This window comes from Taeniopygia guttata, chromosome 4 (genome assembly GCF_048771995.1).
Source record: "Taeniopygia guttata chromosome 4, bTaeGut7.mat, whole genome shotgun sequence".
Taxonomy (NCBI): Eukaryota; Metazoa; Chordata; class Aves; order Passeriformes; family Estrildidae; genus Taeniopygia; species Taeniopygia guttata.
Genome location: NC_133028.1, coordinates 62806745 through 62830058, shown reverse-complemented (window position 1 = coordinate 62830058; position 23314 = coordinate 62806745). Strand labels below are relative to the sequence as shown.

The 23314-nt window shown below is 45.8% G+C and overlaps 1 protein-coding gene across 4 annotated transcripts in view; it reads right to left on the bottom strand.

Moving 5' to 3' along the window:
* MAML3 (mastermind like transcriptional coactivator 3) overlaps positions 1 to 23314 on the bottom strand; it is a 243445-nt gene that overhangs the window by 5621 nt on the left and 214510 nt on the right. For 3 of the 4 annotated variants that reach the window (XM_030271921.4, XM_072928755.1, XM_072928756.1), the window contains exons 3-4: positions 3303 to 3545; positions 1098 to 1185 (exon numbers count right to left, since the gene is read on the bottom strand). In XM_030271921.4, coding sequence (XP_030127781.4) covers positions 1098 to 1185; positions 3303 to 3545 — 331 coding nt within the window. The remainder of the gene's footprint in view (positions 1 to 1097; positions 1186 to 3302; positions 3546 to 23314) is intronic. The other variant, XM_030271922.4, reaches the window with a different exon arrangement.

Below are 23314 nucleotides of genomic sequence, written 5' to 3'. Positions count from 1 at the left end.
GAAAATGAATTTCTTGCTCTGTTAGATCAGCCTAAACTCATCTCCCTTTATTTTAAATAATACATACAAAAGCAGTGTTTCAAAGGAGCATGAATGCAGAGAGTGTGTGTGCATCTCAGCAGATGGCTGTGCACACACACTTCTTGATTTTGGAAATGAATTATTGGGGGGAAAAGTAATTTCATACAGAACTTGCGGTGCCAAAGAAAAAAATGAGGAGGTGATTAGAAAAAGCCACCCTGATATATGCCAGCAGAAGATGTGCCTGCTTGTTCACATCCTGGGAACCAGAATGGCAATGTGAAATGTCCAGAACTGCCTCCCTTGTTTTGTTTTCAGTTGCATCTACATGATATTATAATGAATATACAGCATAAGTGTGTGTTCATTTTATGTCTATATAGAAATCATGGTTAATGAAGACATTCAGCTGATGCTTTTCCCTTAAAAAGCTCAGAATTAACTTCTTTTCCTAAGTTAAAATGAGTGCACTTACAGTCTTCAGTTACCGGAGAGCGTATCAAAATAATACTTGTATTTTATTTGAGGTGATTGAAAAAATCTCTATTTACATCTCAGATATTTTACCGTGTTTCCCACACCTGACATTTATCAGTCCCTTTTCCAGGCAAAGATGACTCCTGTTTTTAATTCTCTGCTTTATCAAATTAGATAAAAGTGGGGTATGAAAGAGGGGTAAAACCAAGATTCAGTCAGAAATGCTAGCAGGAAAAAAAACTCATAAGAGTAGAGGTCAACAAGATAAATCCATGAATGAATCCATGACATCTGGATGTCAAATAGGCAAAATAAATGTAAAAAAAAAAAAAAAAAAAGGGGGGGGGGAAGGGATAAAAGAAAAAAAAAAAGAAAAAGCAAGTAGTTTTCACTGAAGGGAGCAGAAAGGAAAATATAAACTTAACTGAATATGAAACTTGGACATTACTCTTTGGTAAAATATGTGGTGTGTGCAACAGGCTGTATTCCTCTTCTGCTACACTGCTTAAACCCTAGTAATCACAAACTGCACAAGCTTTCATACATTTGCTACCTTTAGGGCATTGACTCCAAAACATGAAAAACAATTTGACTTTTACCTTGGAATTGATTGACCTGTTGCACTGGATATGGGCTTCGCTGTTGATGCAGATGCTGCCGAGGCAAATGTGACTGCTGCTGCATCTGCTGAAAATGAAGGACAGAAAGAAAGCAGAAGAGAAAGAGATTATTAATTAATTAATGGGCTGGTGGCAAAACTGCAGAACTTGCAGTGGTTTTTATCTGGTGAGGTGTTCTGGAGAGACAGGCAGAGTCATCTGGAGAGTCCTCCTCAGAGCACTTGAGCCACTCATCACTCAGACTCTTTTTGGCTCAAAAAGGAACATGCGTTGAGGCCAACATCATCGCTCCTTACTTACAGCCATTTCATCATGAGCTTAACTGTCTTCAGGCAGAAAAGAGAGGGAGGGATGTGAACTAACTTTGCTCACCTAGGTCTAAAGGCAACTGTAGCCACACACACACACTTTTGCTCCCTCAGTCCTTCCAAGGTCCAGAGGTTTGTGTTCATGGTGCAAGACTTTGCTCCACGCCTGCATTTATAACACTCAGCTGCAAGGATTACTGCATCCTGACCCAAGCACTGCAGCCTTGGAACATTCCCGAGCCAAACCAGAAATGGATTACTAAGGCACATTTCCTCTTGTGCTTCAGTGAATGATATTTGAGGAGTGGTGACTGCAAAATTCTCCCTTAATCCAGACCATGTTGATCCTCTGTGGTTGTTTTCTACCAATACTTGTGAATATTTTAAAACAGAAGCAAGGGCTGATTATAAAAATAGAGTTTTCAGATGCTATGGTGTACTCAACTAGGGGCTGAAAGGGCATGTCTGGGAGCATCACCTACAGCTGTATAAATACTGTGTCCAAAACCAATGATGTGTAACAAAGGTATGAGAACGGCAGAGATAGGAAAGAAGGAAGTACTAATCCCTGCATTCATAAGGATGTGTTACTATCAAAAAGAAAGAGGGACTCTCATTAGGCACAAACTACCCCAAAGCTAAGAGCCTGAGGACTGTGACTTCACCATTTTTCATCTCTGGAAAGTGTGTCAGCACACTTGACAGCCTCAGCTTGGTGGCCTTTTAACACTTTTAGGATTGCCTTCAGCATCCAAGTCACTTACTGGCTCTTAGCTTTATGCATGTGAATTGGCCCAATCCATGGGATGCATTACTGCATCCTCATTCTCACACACTTGTTCACGCTTGAATCAGTTCAGGCATCTTTATCCTAAATATTTCTGTGAGCATCCTTCCTGTTCACTGAGAGTAAATTTTTCTGTTTCTCAGGAGCAACAAGAGAAAGCAGGGATGCAATTTGTATTTTTGTGGTTACATGGCATGCATGTGCTCTAACAAAAATTTAAGCAGATGGTTTTAAGCTGTTTTTCCTTAGCAAGAGAGGAGAAGTGAAGCTTAAAGCAACTGCTGACCTACCAGAGCGTTATCTAAGTAACATTAGGGGGCTGCAACTTTAAACTTGGGTATGATCTTGTAGAAACTCAACAGTGTGACTTTCCACTCTCTTTTTCTTGGGCTGTTTTAAAACTACACCTGAATTAAGGACACACCATTGTTCAGACTGCATAATTTAACATCCATATTGCAAAGCCCAGGAGTTCAGGAAGCCAGGTTATAGCGCCAATGCAGCTCTTCCACATTGCCACTGCCAGAGGTTATTTTACTGTTCTCCCACTTCAGTCTCTGGTTCTCCCCTTGCTGCTGTCTCTCCCTTGTATGACCTAATTGCTCTTACTGGCACTCAATAAACTAGATGAAGGAATTGGTCTGGGTAAATAATAACATTTTTCTTTGCTAAGTCTTCTTTTAGCCCACGTCCATTCTTTGTCCCAGATCACTGTGCAGCTTTGCACAGATTTTGCCAATGCAAGACCACAATTAGAGCTAGGGGAGAGGATCTGTGACTATAACTGCAGCCGAGTCTGCTTCTGCTGGACTAAATGCCCCATTAGATGCCAGGTTAAGAGCTAACTTTTCCGGTGCCTAAAATCCAACGTGACTATCAAGCACACCATTGGAAACACAGGTAATATTTGCCAAGATAATGGTAGGACTGATACAGTTGCCTCTTCTTTGACAACCACTGCTGAAATACCCTGACAGGACCCACAGAGAGTTCTGTAGGAACTACAGAAAAAGCAATCTAGAAGGAAGGGCTGCTGCTGTAGTGCTCATGCTCATCCCAGCATGCGCTGGAGACAGATGGATACCATACCTGCTCCGCCAAGATCTGCTGCTGCTGCTGCTGCCTCTGCTCCCGGAGAAACTGTTGTTTCTGCTGTTCCATCACATGGAGCTGTGCTCTCTGCTCCATCAGCATCTGCTTCATGATGGCTGCCTGGGGCTGGCTGCCAAGGAAGTGCCCCCCGGAGCTGGAGCCTGTGGCTATGCTGCTGGAGCCTGCCGGGACAGAAGGCTGCATGGGCCCTGTGGGCCGTGACAATCCCACCTGGTGCTCCTGTGCAAAGAGAGAGGGAATGCCTTGTTACTGGGTTACACAGTCAAGGGAAATCGCAGCTGACCAAGCAGAGGAGGCACAGAGCCTGTGGTTGAAGCCTGGAGCTTGGAGAAAGACCAAGCCATGGACTGCTCCCTACAGGGAATAGGTTCCTCTTTTCTTCTGGAATTCAAAGCCCCTCAGGTAAAGCAGCAGCACTTTATAATTAATTGAAATAATGAAGTTATGAGCTAAGTTTTTTCATGCTTCAAAGTAATGTTTTTCTAAACTTTATCTCCCTCCTCAAGGAGATAAGTATATTTTGCTTTATGCTTTCCTCTCTTCATAGCAGCAATTTAATGTAGCCCCCTGGACTGAGGAGCCAAGGTGTTAGGTGCACACAACACACAGTGGGAGCTGGCAGCACTAGTTCTTCTCCAGAACCTCAGGATTTAACTCCATTACGTGTTTATTCAACATTATTTCCATCCTGCAGCACTGGGCCAGTGTGCGTGGCTGGAAGGAATCGGGGCAAGCGCCTTCCCTGCACACACCCCACTCTCTCTTCGTGTTCTAAATCAAATTCGGTGCCTCTTAGTGCCGGGACAAGCACGGAGGAAAGGCGGGGAGGGCAATCCTGCCCGTGAGGGCAATCCCACTCGTGAGGGCAATCCCATCCGTGAGGGCAATCCCGCCCGTGAGGGCAATCCCATCCATGAGGGCGATCCCACTCGTGAGGGCGATCCCACTCGTGAGGGCAATCCCACCCGTGAGGGCAATCCCACCCGTGAGGGCAATCCCATCCGTGAGGGCAATCCCACCCGTGAAGGCAATCCCGCCCGTGAGGGCAATCCCGCCCGTGAGGGCAATCCAACTCGTGAGGGCGATCCTGCCCGTGAGGGCGATCCCGCGGCGCGTCCCGGCGGCGGGGCGGGACGAGGGCCGGGCTCAGCGCGGCGCTGCCGCTGCCGGCAGGCGGCGCTGCCCGCCCGGGCCCTGCCCAGCGCAGCCGCCTCCTCCCGGCGCCTCCGGGGACAATTCCCGGGACGCGCCCGCGGCCCCCGAGCCGCCACCGCCCAGCCCAGGCTGTTCCGAGGCCACGGCAAACGGGACTCACGACGCCGCCAGCGCTCCCTAGGGCCCGCTTCGGCACCCCGCCGCCTTTGATGCCGTGTTTGAAAAGCAGCGACTGCGTGCCAGGTCCCTATCTCGGGTGTTACGAGCCCGTAGAACCTCTTTAACCGATGAACAGAGACGCCAACTTGATGGAAAGGACCTGTATCACTTTAGCATCCTTTGTTCAAAACCTGCCAGGGTGAGTTTCAGATTCGCCTGCCTCACGTTTGAGTTTATGTCAGTCGCTGTGTGATCTTGCAGCACCCACCCAAGTCAGGGAAAGGGTTAAGTTCAATGCTGGAGTGCAGCTTGGGAAATGAGGGTCAGCCTTTCTGCATGAAAGTCGGGTTTTCAAGGACCCTCCTGTGGAAAAAACAAATGCAATTTGTCCACATCTCTACTTTTCACAGATACTCCCTGAAGGGCTCTGCTGAAAGGCAGCTCTCCAATATTTAGGTTCTTTCCCCTTTTGACATCTATATTGGTTTGAAAGTTCACTCCCTGATCCTCTTTCCGCTTCTCCCCTAGGCCCATCACCCACTGCACTTTGCACTTTATGACCTGGTCAAGCACGGTCCCTGCAGCATCCTAAGGGCCTGGGCAGCAGTGGCTGGGTCTCTCCCAAGCTGGGGTCAAGGAATCACTAAGGATCGCTCAGCTGCTCCTGCACCAAACCCTTCACCCGCCCCTGTCTCTGAGCTCCTGCTTTCTTTGCTTTGGGGGGACACACATATTTATTGGTTGTCTTCAGCAGAGCTGATGGCAAAAGCCTTTTTCTACCACCCCCTGGCCCTCCCCCGGCTTCTGATGAAGTCATCAAGAGACCAATTGCATAACTGATACACAGAACTATCCTGTGTTATACTGGGATAACAGCCAACTGCTTCCATTTATAGACAAAAGCAAGGCCATGCTGCCAGATAATGGAGCCTTTGCTGCAGCCACTACAAGATGAAGAAAAAGGAGGGGAAAAAACCCAGGAGCTGAAGGGCATGCTGTGACATCCCTTGGAGCTTCCTCTGCGAGCTTCAGTGCACAGCTGCCTTTGGGGCTGCAGCCCAAATCCTCATTGAATTGCCTTAAAAAAATAGATCTTCCTACAGAACTCCTGTCCTGGCTCCACATCCACACATGGGTATAGCTGAGGGACACGGTACCCCACACAGAAAGCACTCCATTTTCTGATGAATTATGTTCTAAATTAATTCTGGGTTTTAAAAGGAAGAAAGTTTTGAAAGGAGCCCCACCAGCTGATGTGAGCCCAGCGAACTGTGCAGCAGCTAAAGGAAATATGAAAATTAGCACATAGGTGTCACTTCCAGTGTTGCATGTTTACTCATTTCAAGGTACATCATGAAAACTTCCTGTTTCTGTTAAAGTCAGGCCTTCTTCATTTAGACCACCCTCCTGCCTAGAACATTTCTTCTCCTTTCCTTTTGTTTCATGGCAAAAGCTCTTCCCAGCTGCTGATGAAAGGCCCTTCTGAGATCACTGGGAGCAGCCCTGGGTTATGTGTCCTGAAAATAAGCACAGCCCAGGCAAAAAGTGTCTGCAGGAAAATGCTCCCTAGCACCTGGGAGCAGAGCTCTTTCCCCCGAGCTTTAGCGCTGCAGCCTGGCACTGCTGCAGTTGTCCTCCGAGGGCAGTGTGTGGAGGTGACACCTGGCTATGGGCTATGAGGCAGGGAACTGGGGATGAAGGAAGCAACATTGGACTCTACAGGGCTGCCTCTTACAAGCCATGGCAGCTCCAGACCCAGATGCAGTCTCACCACAGGAGCTGAACACCAAGTCAAACAACTCAGGCTAAGTGCAGCACTTTCACTCTTACAGAGCTTAAAAACCAAACCAATGCAAGCTTCACTGACAACACTCTTTGCTCCTGCTCTACCTGACTGTTCTCTCATCCTCCTATTGCACCCTGAGTCTTTCTGCCCCTAGACTTTCTGCTCCTCCTCCTCATTCCCTGCTATCCCTTTCTCCTTCCTACACCCTCTGCATTTTCCTTTCTCCACCGACTGGCACTGCTGTCTCTTGCTTCACTCTGCAGACCCCACCATCAGTACCCAGCCTGTAGCTGCATCTCACCCATGCTGGTGTCCCCAGTGGCCCAATGCACACATCTTGGCTCACCCTCTAACTCCAGGGATCTGCAGAAGCAAGGGGACTGCCCAGCTCTTTCCCCCAGGCCCCTGTGCCCATGTGTACATGTGTGTACGGGGGTGCTCTGTGAGCAGGTAGTCCCTGAAGAGAGTGGCAAGGTGCCCTGGAAGGGGAAACAGATTGTGTTCTCAGGTTGTGATATCTGGGAAAATGGTACAATGGGATTTCTCATTTTTCACTCTGGCTCTTTTTTACACCACCCAAAGCCACTGTGTGATGCTCTCAGGCTGCAAACAGCTCTCTCCTGCTAACAGTGGCTCGAGCAGAGTCACAGGCATTCCAGTCGGGAACAGTGGTGCTGAGCTCTGCTGCAGGGTCCTCACCGAGGCACAGGTGAAGCCAAGAGCTGGTTACATAAAGGGAGGATGGTGCCAAGGCCCCTCAGCTGTGACAAAGAGCAAGTTCAGGCTGGCCCTACCTCAGCCTCCTGGGAGCCCTTCTGCCCCTGCAGCCTCAGCTGTCCATTTTTAAGGCAGCCCAGGACAGAATTAAGAGCTCAGCCCCTGGGAACAAAAGCAGGTATTGCAGGAGCCAAAATGCTGCCTGTTCACAGAGCCAAAAAGCAGCCACTGTTTATAAATGGTCAGCATAACACACCTGGACAGGTTTGTAGGTTTGGACAGGTACAGGGCACCATGTAAGATGAACTTATACTGGGATCTGACTGCTTACTTAATGCCTCTGTGGGAGTTGCCTCCTGTGGATAATCTGATTCTTAGTTAAGCAACAGGAAGATAAATCCTGTGTCCTCCCAGTGTATTTCCAGGGCTCTACTGGAGTGATGGAATACTCTGCAGGAGCTCAGAGTAACATGTGCGATATGTACAGTTATGCACAGTAAAGGGATAACAAAGGGGAGTGGAAACGAGATTTTCCTCTTTGTCTCAAATCTTATGTGCCTCTTCCTTATCATGCAGTGATTTATTCCTTCCACATGTCATTCAATCCCCCAACTGCAGCTAAAAGCAGTCACAATTTCCTTTCAGAACAAGCAGAACAACCACCAGCTGAAGCCCCAGGCACCAGGCAGGGACACCCAAGCATGCCCATTATCCCTCTATATATATTTGGAGGAGCCAACTCTGCTCCTGCTGAAGGCCAGGGGGCAAAGTGGCACCTCAGGGAAAAGGGGGCTGTTCCAGACAACTACTGGCAGAAATCTACAGAGGATGGGTATTCCATGTCTGGGAGCAAAGCATTGCCCAACAAGCTGTGAGAAATATAGACTGGGAAGCACAGTTGTGGATGTGTAAAACAGACAAACATAATTTTCTGTGCTGTTCTGTGTCATGTGAGCGAATGGATATTGAATATAGAAAGCAAATAGAAGCCAGGAGGTAGCTTATCCTGCACACTGCATCAGAAAAATGACTCTAGAAAAATGTATACAATCAGACATCTACATTTTAGAGTCAGAGCAGAAAGAGTAGACAAAAAAATGATTTGTGGCAGAAAATGCCTGCCAGCGAGTGACTTAAAGAGCTCAATCCATTTAGCTTACCACAAAAAGAACAGAGAGATGCTTTGACCATGGTGGATAAAAATACCTTCATGAGGAAAGAAATTCCTTAAAGAGCTCTTTTATCCAGCAAAGAAGGCAAAACCAGATACAAGGACTGGAAGCTGAAGACAGATTTAAATCAGAAAGAAGAATCCCATTTTTACCCTCTGATTCTATTACCCACCAGAAATGGCAGATCTCCACAATGGGATGTCTTCAAGGATGTACGCCTTTCTGGATAAACACAACACTAGTGCAATGGAATGGGTGTGATGTGCAAGGTGATGTGCAGTGCTGATGAACTGAACTGTCTGCCCTCACCTCTGCACAGCCCTGAGCTGCTGCTGGGGACACAGGCACTGCCTGCGTGTCTGTGTGTGTGTGTGCTGTCTGTTAAGGGGGATCTCCAGCCTATTACTGGGATCAAAAATATTACTCCATTTCCATACATTAGGTCACAGTAAAACATCATCTCTACCCAGTGTTTTCAGAGCAGCCTGAAAGCCCATTCCCATACTCCCTCAAAAATATTTCTATTGAATTCCTTGTAATGTTGTGACTTACTGTGTCTTGCAGGGATCTTAATCCTCTCTCTAAATCAGACTGCCCACAGCAAAGCCACCTTTCTCAGAATGGTACCATCTGACAGACTGAGGGAATTACAAATCCATTAATTTCAGACTTCTGGGGTTTTTTTTTTCCTCAGAAAAAACAGTGTATAGGATGAAGGGATGGAATACACTGGTTGAAAACTGCAGCTCTAGCAGCAGGCTCAGCAGAGCAGATTGCTTCACCTATTTCCTCTGTCATCTAGCCTCAGGGAGGGGCTGCAAACCTCTCCTCTCCCTCCAGGTCCCCGATTGCCATGGTCTTAAATACAGTATCTGAGCAAACAAGATCCCTCTGATGTTTGACACCAGACCTCTCCATGCAGCCAATTTGTTTTCCTTTCACCTCTCTTCACCTGTATCTCTCCTCCCTGTGTTTTCCATACAGTTTATTCTGCCCACAGAACAAACAGGATCTGTTAGACTTTGGTGTATTTTTGTTTTTTAAGAATTTTCCAATGTCTCCCTTTCTGGTGATGAAGTAGGTAACAAAGGGCTCTAAAAGAGGCAACTGTTTCTCTATTACTGTTTAAGAGCTAAAGGCCAGCAGAAGTTCTTCTCAAAACCTGTGAGGAGAAGGGGCTTTGCTGGCACTTCCCCACACACCCACTTCTGCTCCAGCCCAGGGCTTCCACTCCACAAACCCTGAGCACAACCCATGCAATTCAGGAATGATGGATTCAGAAATGTTGCATTTCAACAGAATGCCACTGAATTTCAACCAGCTTAATAAAACCAGACTCATTTCCTCTTTTACAAATAACAGCTCCGGTGATCTCTCCCTTCTCTCAAGAAAGAAACCTTTGCAGGGGAAATCACTCCTGCTTCCAGTTTAGTTTACCCCCAGTTTCACCAGCATACCATAAGACCATGGTATGGAGTATAAGGATATAATAGTTGGGTTTGTGCGCTGAGAAGTATTCATTTATCTCAAATAGCTATTATCCTTGTACTTACAAGTTTAATTGGTATTATTATTTTTGGGAGAAAAAAAAAAGTGGATCAGCCGAAATTCAAACCAAAATACCCACTTTACATCCATATCTTTAAATTAAAAAAAATTTTAAAAAAAAGAAAAAAAAAAAAAGGAGAAATAAGCACTGGCCTCTAGGCAAAGCTGGTGTCAGGGAGGGAAGGAGGGCAAAGATTTGAAGAAACACTGAAGTGCCCAACCTTATATTTTAGGCGTATTGTGAAGGCTGTAATTACTCCACTCAAAGACTGCTGCATGAAGCTGTGCCATCATGGCATTCCACAATGTGTCCTACCACTCAGAATGCAAGAGGGAACCTTCAGGGACCAAAAGGCAGGAGGAGGGAGTTGAAAAGCTGGCCCATGCCAAAGCTTTTCCATGCCACATCCCTGATGCCTTCTCCCACAGCTCCCTTGGAAGCTGAGGGCTTCCATGGATACAAATCAGGCCCTCAAGAGGAGCTGTGACTTGCCATTTCAGTGCCAGCTCGGTTCAGTCTTGGTAGATTTCCTGGGACTTTAGAAACTGGTCCTGGAGAAAAACGAAGTGACAGCTGAGCTCATGGAAGCCACTGGACCCTGAAGCTGGTGCCTGATAAAAATTTTCCTGCTGCAGGTTTCAGCTTTAATCAGTGCCTCCTTCAAGCCCATCCTGGAGCAGGAGGGAGGAAAGCTAATGTGAAGCATAAGGATAATCACAGCTAGAGAGCTCCTGCAAGGAGGGAGAGAAGAAAAATGGAAGATGAAAGCAAGCAAATGGTTTAAACAAACACTCACACAGGGCCAATGAAAAGGGGGAAAGAGGGAAAATGGCACAATAAAAATAAATTATGTAAGAAAAAGAAAAGCTTCTAAGCACACGCAGGGAAAAATACGGGGCTTGAAAAAAGCAAAAGTGTAAGAAAAAGATGCTCTAATGGAGCTCTATAGAAGTTAACACTCTACATTATCAGTAAGCCCCTTTCCTTCTAATGGCCTGAGTCTGTACCACATTATCACCTTGGACCCCATGGAGCTCACTGGTAGTTGAGGTATTTTGAAGAGCCTGGCTCTAGCTCATGCTTAGCAGAAGCTGCCTGAGGTCTCCTGTGGATGACTGCAGAGATTTTTTTTTTTTACTCTAGCTGTGTTGTTTTTTTTTTTTAACTTCCTCTTGGTTGTTTTGTTTGAGCATAAACAAAAGGTATCTTTTCACACTTAAAGGTGTTTTTCAGGTCATTTTCTCTGTGCTGTGATAAATCTTTCATTTTTAGAAATTCCAACTTGGCACTTGCGTTGCTCCTCAGTAAGCAGTGTGTAATTTGCCAAGCCTGAAAGAATCCTGGCTGAGAAATAAACACAGTGGGCCATATGCTCTCTTTCCCATATGCAGAAGGCACCTTACCTCAGAAATTGGGAAGAAGCTGCAATCACCCCCATGGTGTTGCTTCTGCCGAGGCAAAAAAAAAAAAAAATATCTACAGAAAAATGTATGGCAAAGGCTTTCCCAAAGTAGCCCTCTTCCTGCATGGCTCCAGGGACCTGTCTTGCACTGTGCCCAATTCTGTGCCTGGTCTCTGGCCTGGCAGGAGTGTGGGGAGGGCTCAGGGAGCGTGTTCCTCGTGCTGGCAGTACAGCTGCACTGTCTCCCTGGGTGTTTCCCAGCTTCATTCTCTTCTCCCTCACTCACACCGTGCCCTAGGAGAGGGAGATCACACACCAGCAGGGTTGGGTGAAGTGAGGACTTCCTTCTGCCCTGTGCCCATACAGGGCACAGAGGGAGAATGTACCTTGGATACACAGTAACTCAGATCCCTGGTGGACTTCAGCAGATTACCAGCGGGACTGATAAAGGCATTGGTGCTTATGAAGAATGTCCATCTGTACCTATTCATGCATAAATTCCATGGTCTTCCTCTGCCTGACAGTGACTTCAAAGAGCTGGAGTAACTCCCTTGCCTTGTTTGCATGTGCTTGTCTGCGCAGCCCCTCTGGAGGTGGGAATTCCATCCCAAATCAACAGCCAAATATTTCCATAAGGTAGCTGGCAGGCCCAAGGGAAGTGGTCCAATTGCCTGGCAAAGCAGCAGGATCTTTGCTGTGGTTTCACGTAATTAGCTGCTGATAAATCATTGGGATGGCACAACCAGGTGTAGGATTTCATCAGCTAGTTCTTTTAACATCCTTGAATCCAAGCAATCCAGACCACCTAGTTCCAGCACTTGAAACTCTTGATTTTTCCTCCCTCTTGGATGTTGTCTTTGTGTTTCCATTAGCCACCTAGCCATTACTTTGACACAGCCATCTTACTCTTACTGAAAACTGAGATAAGGCATTCTGATTTGGGCTATGCCTAGCTTGTCTTTAACCTCAACATGTCCCATACTGTATGACTCCCTCTATTTATATGACTAAGGAAAACCTCACAATTGAATTGATTTCCTTTGCAAGGCCTAACTCAGCTCAAGTTTTAGAAGAACTGACTTTATCCGTAGACTTCCAGGTCTCTAAGGCATAGCTTGCTTTGCTGATCAAGCCCTTATTAATGCTATCTGAGGCTTTCTAGATGGCCTTGATACCTCTTAAGCCTTACATTTCCTCTTTCTTTTTTTTTCCCCCCTCTCTCCACAACAGGGATGCTTTTTCTGCCTCCTTCTCTGCTGCCATCTTCCTAATGCCTTCTTATCTTTGCCAGCTTAACTAGCCCTCCCAGTGCAACTGCAACTGTCTTTTTGCAGCCTTGGACTCACTTCTGAAGCCCTGCCTTCACTGGAGACAGGTCTTTGCACAGGATTGTCTTGATCTCTCCCATGAGAGACTTAAAGCAAGACATGATCTCCCTCTACCCTCACTTCCCATCCTGCCCAGCTCTCTGCTCCCAGCCACAGAGTAGGCAGCCTCATCAGTGATCCCCAGCCCTTATTCTTGTCCTGGCAACCTCACTGGGTCCTCTCTTCTCATCTCTCTTGCCCCCATCTGCCTTCTCCTTTTTTATATCTCACTCTCCTCTTGCTCTTTCCTCTTGCTCTTTCACAAGCAAGCTCTTGTGCTTGCTCTTTGCAGCACAAACATGCTTTAACTTCATACTTAAAAAAAAAAATCCAAACAACCTTTGACTCCTAGTGACTCTCCAGCTCTAACTCTCTATCTCTTTTCACTGTCAGCTCTAAGTTATTGAGTCTGCTGATGATGATTTATATGATTTAGACTGAATTTAGGCTCTATCTGCAACAGATCCTTTTTCAAACAGGCTTTCACATCTCTCCTGTCACAGAACCAGAATCAGAGAGTTTCTAATTTTCTTTGTCTGGCTGCAGCTCTGCACTATGCCAGGCTCTCTGTCATAGCCTGTCAGCTTCTTCTGGAAATCTGGTCCTCCTTTCCCAGTGCTCCTACTTGACTCCAACACCTTCCTCTGCTTGCTCAGGGTTACTCAGACTAGTTCATCACTGCTCACCCTCCCACCTGCTGCTGTTCTTTGGCTCTGTGTCCTCCTTGCTTGTCTCCTTTCCTTCTCCCTTGGGTCTCAGAGTGAGTTCTCCCTCTGTACACATTCAGGAACCTCCTCTGCACCAGTGACCTGCCTCTCTGTCCCTGGCCACTTCCCGTCTGTTCTGACTGAATTCATGCCTTGCCTCTGGGATTATCTTGTGGATATCTGTCAGCTCAAGCTCAAAGCAGGCTCTCATTTTACTCCCTAGGCCTGCTGTCCTTCCTGTTCCTTCAGTCCCCAAGGCCTGGCTGTCACTCAGTCCATGGCCTGGTTATTACCTGTGCTGCCATGCTCTGTGCAGTCCCACGGCCAGGCTCCCGCTGCCTCACACCCTGACACCTGCAATCTTACCCTGCTTGTAGACTGCCCAAGTTCTGCTGTCCTGCTCATTTGTTTTTTGCCAGTCATCCTGCCTGTGCCATCTCTCTCCTTGTGGCCCTCTCTCCGATCCCCTTTACTCTGGATTTCCACACCCTTCCTTGCTCTCAAATTCAGCTGCAGCATATGCCACCTCACACATCATCTCTCTTTCACTGCTGAGACTTTCTGTCACCCCATCACAACCCACTCTTTTCCACATGTTACATTTTAGCTATAAGTGCCTTTATGCTTTCCTCCCTGCTGGATCTCATTCTTGGGAGGAGACTCTCCAAATCACACAAATCTGACCCTGAACCGCGCCCCAGTATAGTTATATTTGTAGAAGTTTCTGTCTCCATGATGTGCAGAAGTCTTCTGTTTCCTTGTGCTCCCTGGTGTGTTTGTCTCCCTGCATTATCTCTTATCTTACTCTTAGGTTAGAAGTATTTGTGGGGAAGGAAACATATTTACATCCTGCATCTGAAGAGAGCCCAGAACAATGAGACTCCTAAACTGGGACTACGGCTCAGAAGTGCAAGAAATAGTGTAACAAATCCAACTTCAATCTGCATAGAGCTAAATACACTGTTTTATATTTTGTAGGTGTGAAAACACCATTATTTCACTGTGCCCTTGCTTCACTACTTCTTCTCTTAAAGAACATAATATAAGGATGAGCTATCATGTGCTGAAAAAATCAGGAAATGTTAAGTTACAGTTCCCATGGCAATTGCAACTCAGCCCCCTCCAGTGCTGTACAAAGGTTATCACCATGTACAATAAGAGGGGATGCTGAACACATGCAAAGTGACCAAATTACTGTTGTGGCAGATAACCAGAGCTTTGAACTTCTGTGCAGGCAAAATCTTAGGCATTTACTGGGCTTTTAGCATTTAAGTCTGGAAATGTGAAGTCAAATACGTTATAAATAAGTCAGAATTATGTTGTATAGCAAGTAGCTGGTGCTGGCTTGGAGTCCTCCTTGAAAAGATACAGCTAATGGCAATAAGAAATATTTTCATTATTTTATGAGCTCTGGTAGCTGTCAACTGAGAGAGGGATCTGCCGATCAGAGAAATCTGGGGAGACATCAGTGTGTCAGAACAAGTGAAAAGACTTGACACAGAAGGCACATTTTTGTTGAGCAATTTGCATTAGCACTTCTGGACAAATTCTACATTTCACATGCAATTCACAAACCAACAGCAGCATTGCTAATTGGTGCAGTTGCCAGTCAACTCTGGTGCCTTGTTTGAGCTATCACTAACGGGAATGAAGACTACAGTCTTTCTTTAGAAAAAAAATGCAGCAATTATTTTCCAGACTTTGAGTTGCGTTCCCCCTGCCCCCACTTTCATCCTTGTAATTTCATTATCTCAGTAACTTAAAAAGGACATGGAATAGAAAAATGCAAATCTCTGAAAAGTCTTACTGGAGTTATTAATTAAAAACACCACTGTTTGCAAAGAATGATGCCCTTCATTAATGCCACCTGTCATCACTGTGAATTTGACCATATCTCAGGGTTCCAGTGCAATGCTGTTTGTGTATCTGAAAAAAAACCCAGTAAGTGGCAGAGCCCTGGTGACTCAAATCCCAGTCACCAAACCAAGGCCAGGCTCTGCAAAAATCTAAAATGCTGATGGAATGACAGAATCTCTCTGCTCCCTCTTAGGTGATACTAGAAGTTATTTAACTGAAAACAGGGCAGATCCCATCCATCATTCTTTATCCTTTGTAAAGTTGAGTCTCCTGAGAAAAGGAAAAAGCATCCATAATGCAGCTATTACCACTGCTCCGAATGCTCAGGCAGCTGCGGCTCAGCTAAGGAAGGTTTGGCTAAATCATTTTTGTAAGTTAGATGGCTATTTTTAGGGAACATTTCCTTTAGGTTCCTACAGTGCAAAATCCAAAGGAGCTAATGACATTGGCAGGTGCCTAGGTTGTCGGTGACCTCCTCTAGCTGAGCATTCACATTTCCTTACTCCATTTTTTTCATAATGTATAGTGAAAAAGGGAACAACCTACAATTAAAGATCTTCCAAAGCAGCTTTGATACTTTTTCTATTGAAATGCTCGATGAGAAACCAATGTGCAATAGCAAAAAAAAAAAAAAAAAAAAAAAAAAAGGAACAGCACAAGAAAAACTGAGAAAAACTATCCAGATGTACCTAGAGCTAAATAAATCTAAGTCTGAAGAACTTGGTGCTAATGTTGTATTTTGGTTGCTCCTCTATGGATGAGTAAGTGTCTGTGATGCACTTGCATTCTGACCCTGATCTTTCTGCAGCTGCAAGAATCCCATCTTCTTTCTTGCTTCCCTTGAAATCTTCTTGGCCTTGCCTTAAGGGTCCAGCCTGTCTGATGTAGAAGTCACTATCAAAAGTCACATCTTGTCCACATCTCCACATCTCAGAAGGAATAAGAAAAGCTACAGTAAAGCCAGGAACTCCCAATCCTGATCATGAGAGGCCTGTCCTGGACACTGATGTTGCTTTATTTTCTTCAGTGAAGCACAAAGCAGGTTGTTGGGCAAACTCCTGTAGTACAACTTCCTGGTGTACGTACCTCTACCTGGGCTTCCTTCTGCTACACCCTGGGTTACTGGCACAGCAGTCACTTTTCCCTGCAGCTAAATCCTGATTTGGAGGCCAAATTATTTTGAGTCTGATTGCACAGTCTTCTTGGCAATCAGTGCTATGTACACCCCATGCTCCCCAGGCTGAATCAGTGGGTATTTGAGGAAACAGGGGCTGGGAGCTCTGTGTGTGCCCTGTCCCAAACAAAGGTCCCTCTCTGAGCATCCCACCAGTGTTCACTTGGTGAACCATGGAAAAAGGGAGGCTCTGAAATCCCCAGTGAAATGGTTGCCTCCTTCCTTCCAGCTACTTCATCCTTTGTCTGCATTCAAAAGACTTTGCCCAGAGAGCTGATACCTCAAATCTTTCACAAAGCAAAGCCAGCAGTGGCTTTGTGAAACCACAGGCTGTACTTCCCAATGACAGAGCAGGGCTCCAATTTAGCAACACATGGTGTGGCTACAAAAACTGCAGAAGATAGCTTTAGACCTCTTAATACCTTATTTCTGATATATGGAGGGACTGGGGAGTTTGCAGCTTCCCACCTGCTTAAATATAATTCACTGCTAAATATCAAACAGATGCATTCAGCCCTTTGTAGACATATCATTACCTTATGTGTTCATGTAACACACATCTCTAGCATATTGGCAGTACACCTAGTTGATGTAGGGGAGACTCCTAGGTTCAATGTCTCCAGTGTTTCTTTTGTTCTCTAATGAATCCTTCTTTTGTTTAGCTCCACCTTTCCTTAGGTCGTAGCTGTTACTCTGTCATTAGCATCTGAAATTTTTTTCCTCCAAAACTACCTACAACACTGCAATAGATTGGGTACCTAGTAGGAAACACCTAAATGAATCACAATTCTTACTTCAGACAGGTTTAAACAGGTCTGGGTCACTTTTCAGCAGCACTGTTGCTTCATTAGGAAACTTGTTAACCAAATATTCCCCCTAACACCATGTGAGGTGAGATTCCTGTGCTATATTCTAGCTGGTAAGCTGAGTTAATAATGTTTCAAATAAAATATGCAGTCATTACTACGAGGAGTGTCACAATTTTTGTGAGTATCTGAAGACTCTCATCTGTTTCTTAGTGTCCAAAAATCAAAGCACTCAGGCATCTCTTCGGTAGCCCCTGAAAATGTTGATCTGTATCCTTTGGGTGCAAACATTTTGCACCCAAAGGATTTTAGGATTTCAACCTAATTACCCCACACCTGATTTTCCAGATATTATGTATGAAAACACACATGTAAGACTGAGATATCTCTGGCACACAGAATGGCATCTGTGGTGTCCATCAGAATCACCATCCATCGTGGTGCTGGCATCTTTCTGGGCTTCACCAAAAGCTACCCACAAGTTCTGGGAAACAAGCAGCTGAAGATGGTACTAAGGATTTGCTACCACAGATAGGCACAAAGACAGAAAGTCTTTGCCCACTTGGCTGTAAATTAAATGCAGTGGGAGTTTTGCTTTTAGAAAAATGCCAAGTTTATATCCACTGAGTTACTGTGCTGACTCAGTGGGCTGACTCCAGGTCTTTCCAAAGTTGCAAGGCCTCTTCTCCAAGACATCCTAGGGACTGCCAGAGATGGCCAATGCTCAGGGTGTGATCTGGGGCATTTCCTCTGTGAGAAATCCAGCAGCCAGGCAGGAAGGCCACACCACTGGCAGAAGTGCTGGGACTCTGCAGTGCTGTGCTGCTTTTACATGTCATGGACATCTCTGGCCCATCAAGCACAGTGCTCGCACCTCCTTGTCCTGCAGCCAGAATCCCTGTGCACCCTCCTAAGGCAGTTCAGCTGTATAAAAAGGATTCTTAGCATGATGACACATGTCTAACTTTGCCAGACATCTCCAAACTGTAACAGTCATCAGACTTCAGTGTTCAGTTTGTCACTGCAAAAACATCAGCTCTTTAACAAGCACAACACATCAGCAATGTGCATTGTTGCCCTATACTCATCAACCAGAAGTATTATTTTTATTTAACTGTAAGTGGCATGTTTTCTTTGCTGGCTTCCTTCCAAATTATTCTATTACTCTTAGCTGAGCAGTGTGTGTTTTCACTGCTTACAATGAAACATTTCTCTCTTAAGAGGTATAAACACACCATTGCCTGAAAAAGGCATGGTGATAATGCTCAGGAAGAAAACCCCAAGCATAAGTAAAGCTCATTCTTCCTCTCCCTGACATTTCAGAAACAATCCTGCAGCAAACTCCAGCTGCTTTGGCTAGCCACTAAAATCAGCAGAGATGCAAGCCATGGCAGAGCCACAAGCCTTCAAAAGCTGCTGAGGGAAGCAGCACAGGAAGCTCGTGGAGTGGCCCTGTCTTCCTGCTGTTTGTCCTCACAGCAGACTGTGAGCCTCTGTCCTGCAGCTCTCCACGGTGACTGTAAGTGCAGTGACAGCCATAGCTGTCACCTGGGAGCACCCTTCCTTTGGAAAACCAAACAGCTCCACACTCACACAGAGAGAAAAAGCTAAATACATATACAGAGGAGGAAATCCTGCTGCATCTTCAGTAGGTGCTGGGCATGCAGGGGAAAATTACTGAAGACTTATAATGGCAAAATCAAGGTGCACAACCTGAAGGACTAATTAGCTTTATTTCATTCCCTCAAAATATTTCCTTATGATCTAAATTGTGTGGCAGCAGTTTGGCAGTTTGGTGATTGTATGTAAAACAAACCAGTGTTGTGTGTCTCATTTCCAAGTTTTTACTGTTATTATCCCTCACTAAACTTGGACTGCTTCAAAATTTACTTTCTCAACTTTCTTAAAGGCCGTGGCCATATACAAGTGAAAACCTACAACATTGTTTTGCAACCAAAGTCTGCCTGGAGGATGAAAACCTTCCTCTGCAATGGTCACACATCGTTTTCTAGGGGTGTACAAACAAGATAAACACAGAGAAGTCCAAAGATTGGTTAAATACCAAAACAAACTTAATTGCTTAATGAATTGAACTAGAGCTCACCTCCTCCAGAATGACTCAACCTGTTCAGCACTGGAAAAGGCTGATGTTGACACTGCCCCTCTTTGTCTGGCTGCATATCAGCTCAGGAAAGTATATTTAGCTCCAGTGCTCTTGCAGGATTGTATCTCGCAGCTCCACAGGAAATCTCTGGAGTCAGAGCTAAAGATATCACTGCACACTTGGAAATTCATGGCCAGCTGTAAAAGTGGAGCTTCTGTGGTGGTCAGAATGCTCAACAGCCTCCTTTCAAATGAGCGAGGAGGCTGAATAAAACACTTCACTGTGCTGGGTTCACGGCAGGCAGGGTGCACCCATGGAACCCAAAATAGCAACAGCTATCTCTTGCTGGGATAAGGCTGAATTGATACATCCTGTTCCCAATCCCGTGCTCATGAGTAGATGGGAAGGGGAGAAGTCTGAGGAAAGAGAACTGCAGACTAGTGCTGAACAAGCACACAGAGATTTTTTCTTCCTCCTCTGAAGCTTTCAGACATTTTAAGAGTTGTCAGATCCATTTGAAGAGAGAGAAACCATAAAAGAGAACACACAGCTAACACAGGCTTTCTTTTCCATAAAGAGTATCTACACATGGGTTGTGGAAACAATTCTAGGGCAAGTGAACAGACAGGGAATCCTGTCAAATTCTTGTCCCTGATGTTTTTAAATGGCATTTTGCCCAATGCTCTCATGGTTCCTGAGCAATCTCTCCAGCACTGGGCAAACACAGAGCACCTTGGCCACAATCTCACCTATTGCCTCAGCCGTGGAGAAGGATCAGGCCCCTTCACTTCATCACAGTTAAAGCATGAATACAACACAGAACCTTACCCTACTGAGATAATGAAAAAGCAGGATGCAAAACCAGCTCCTATATTCTGTTAATAAGTGCTTCCTTACTCTATCTTATAATTTTTTTTTCTCAAGTGATGGCTGGCTGACTGTTTCCATTTCTTCTCAGCTTTGGGAATGCTCTGTACTGTCCAAGTAATTCCAGTCAGGCAGAGCACACCTCTCTTTGCTCAGCAGCAGGACAGCTCTGTGTGCTTAGGAAGCAAGATCAAAAAGGAGTAAATGCAAACAACTTGTCCCTCCTTGAAGACCTCCTTGGGATCCAGAGCATTCTGTCAATAGCAATGTAAGGAAGTACTATGGCCTTAGGGTCCTGCATGCTGTTGATGCGGGAGAAGAAAATAAACTTATTTTAGAATCTTATTTAGATCAACCTATTTTCTTTCAGGCAAAAAGCCTAGGGTGCCACCTTGCTTACAGCTAACTGGTCTCCCAAGAACAGACAAATTTCAGACAGGTCATTAGCTGGTGGAAAGGGGGCAGGTAGATGTATGCAGCTTTAGGAAGTGTGCAGGATATGGTCTTATTGACCCTATACAGGAGAAGATGTAAGACTGTTTTTTGGCAGCCTGATATATTCAGAATGCAGATTTTGGAAAAATCACTACTGTGCCTGATGCCTTAGCATCTCCACCCCCATGGAACAGCGACAGTTCCTCTGATTCCAACCAACTGCCCTAACCCCATCAAAACAACAGGATCCAGGGAGCAGCAGTGCCAGTATGCTTTAATTACACTCTCAGATAAAACATTTTCTCCAAATTAAAGCTCAGAATTGTATTTCTTGTCTGCATGCACCTAAACAAATCAACTGAAAAAAAAGACTTCCCCAAGACTCAAGAAAGAAAACAAATTTCTCTATCCTATGTGATTTCTACTTCCTTTGAGCAATGTCACTAAAAACATAGGTTAAGGACAAGGCAGGAGAAGTACAACAGGATTCTTGGCTAAAATTGAGGGATTTTCTGTGGCCCAGGCAGTTCCAGCTTCTGTGGATTCTGAGACAAACATCTCCTTATATCTGCCAGGGTGAGATGGAGCAGCAGAGCCCCAGGAATTCATCGTGGTTGTAGGGAGCTGACAGCTGTGTGTTCCCCCTTCAGCAAACTGCTTCCCCTCTGTCAGGTGTCACTTGAGTGCTGCACGCTACCAGGCACACACCTGGCCCCTCCTTATGGGCACCTCTGCCATGCCACAGCAAAGCTCAGTTGCTGTCAGAAGATTTAAGGGAGAATGTGGAGATGAGGGCCAAGGCTGGCCATGGCTGCTGCTGCAGGCTGCTTTTGGCAGCACTGATGGCTGTGGTGGTGTCTCTCGGGCTGTGCTACACCACCAGCACTCACTCACTGCTATGTCCACTGGAAGCAGGGTTTAGTGAACAGGAGACGTCCCCCCAAGCAGGGAGTAACCCCAGAGATTACCCACAAGTGGAAGAACTGAGGAAGGTATGGAGCCCTTCTACACCAAGGCTCTGGTCCAGCTGCCAGAGCATGTTCCAGGGTACGAGGCTGCTCAGCAGGCTGCTCTCCTGGGGTGGCTCTTCAGCATGGTGACAGCCCTGCAGAGCAATGCACCATGCTCCCAAAAGGTTGCCATGCCAAGTCACGACCTGAGTGGCAGACAATGGGAGTCGAGCCACAGTGCCCCGACTATGCACCACATGCTTGGACTGCAAAACCACTGCTTCGGTCAAGCTGCCTACACCTCCTATGATACAATTTGCTTTGAGCTAGAAAGGCTCTCCTTGCATAATCCCAGCATTTCAGACCTGTACTGCCAGCAGTGCTCTCTAAGGGCAGTGTTTAGAGAAGTGTCACGTACCAATGATGGAATCACAGAAGGTAGTGATGGAGATCAGCTAACCCATCTCTCAGCCATGAGGACTTTTTAGTCCAACACACTGGAATTACTGTAACAAGAGACTCTTGCAGCACATCAATGCTCCTTAACAAACAATAAAAAGCCTGGGAAGAGGAGGTGATCAAGAAGTTTGGTATATATGCCCATTAGCAGACAGGTCCTTCTAGAGATGGCATGGAGAGAGAGCTTTTGTTAAAAGCCAATTGTATGAGTGACATTAAAAAAAAAAAAGGGATACATGTGTCACTTTTCCACAGCTTTCCCTGGCTCAGTTCAGACAATTATGGCATAACTACCAGGGTTAAGTTGAAGCCTTCCACTGTGTCAGAGTATAAGATAGAGAGGGATACTGTCAACTTCTTTGAGTATTGAAATCTCACTTGCAGGAAGGGAAGGCCTCCCCTGCAAGCTCTTTCACACCTGAAAGAAGAAAGTCAAAGTCAGTACAAAGAAAAAACGTGGTGGGTGTTTTTTCCCAAGCAGCCTTTACCTGTGGTCTTTCATTCACATGGCTGCTGGGAGAGAAGCCTCCTTAGAGGCTCTCTGGAGTAAAACTGCCTTGCAATTTCACTAAAGGGGAACGTTGTCTTCCCTACAGGCCTCCTCCTGATGAGCTTCATCAGAAGTTTGCTAAGCTAGTTTCTGCCAGAGCCACCAACATGCCACAAGCCTGCTGGGTCCCAGCCCAAGCAGGAGGTGACATGCCAGTGGGTACAGGCTGCACTGGCAGTGAAACCAAATCCCTGCATGTGCAGCAAGGTGCTACTTGACCACCCTCCCTGGATGCACTCCCTGAAGCTGCCACTTGGCACTGAGAGGAAATCTGGGAGCTTAACTTTAACCAGAGATGCCTACTCAGACATCAGATGCCTCTGAGTTTCACTCAGCTCCAAAGTGCTGCTTAGGCTTGGCAAACACGTTCCAGTGGGAAGGTGGGAGGAAAGGTAAGAAAGTGATCTGCAAGCTTCCACAGCCTGGGAGTGAAATGCCCTGTTTACAGTACTGAAGGGGATAAGTAAGTGGTCAGGCTTCTAATGACTTGTGCCATACAATCACCATCAAGCTGTAAATACCACTGGAAGATGCATCTCCCTGGCAATCACTCCTTCTGCAGGAAACTCGCAGAATGACTGGTTTCTGGAGTGCTGCAAATCTCCATGCTGGAGCTCTCTCATGTCTCAAAATCAGGAGCTCATCTCGCCTTTCTCCACCAGAGAGTTAAGGACAGAAAGTACACCTGCAGCTGGTTCTGCTCCAGATGTGAAACTTTGCATCCATGGAGTACAGAAACTTGCTTAAAAAAATACAAGAGTTGTAGTGAGAC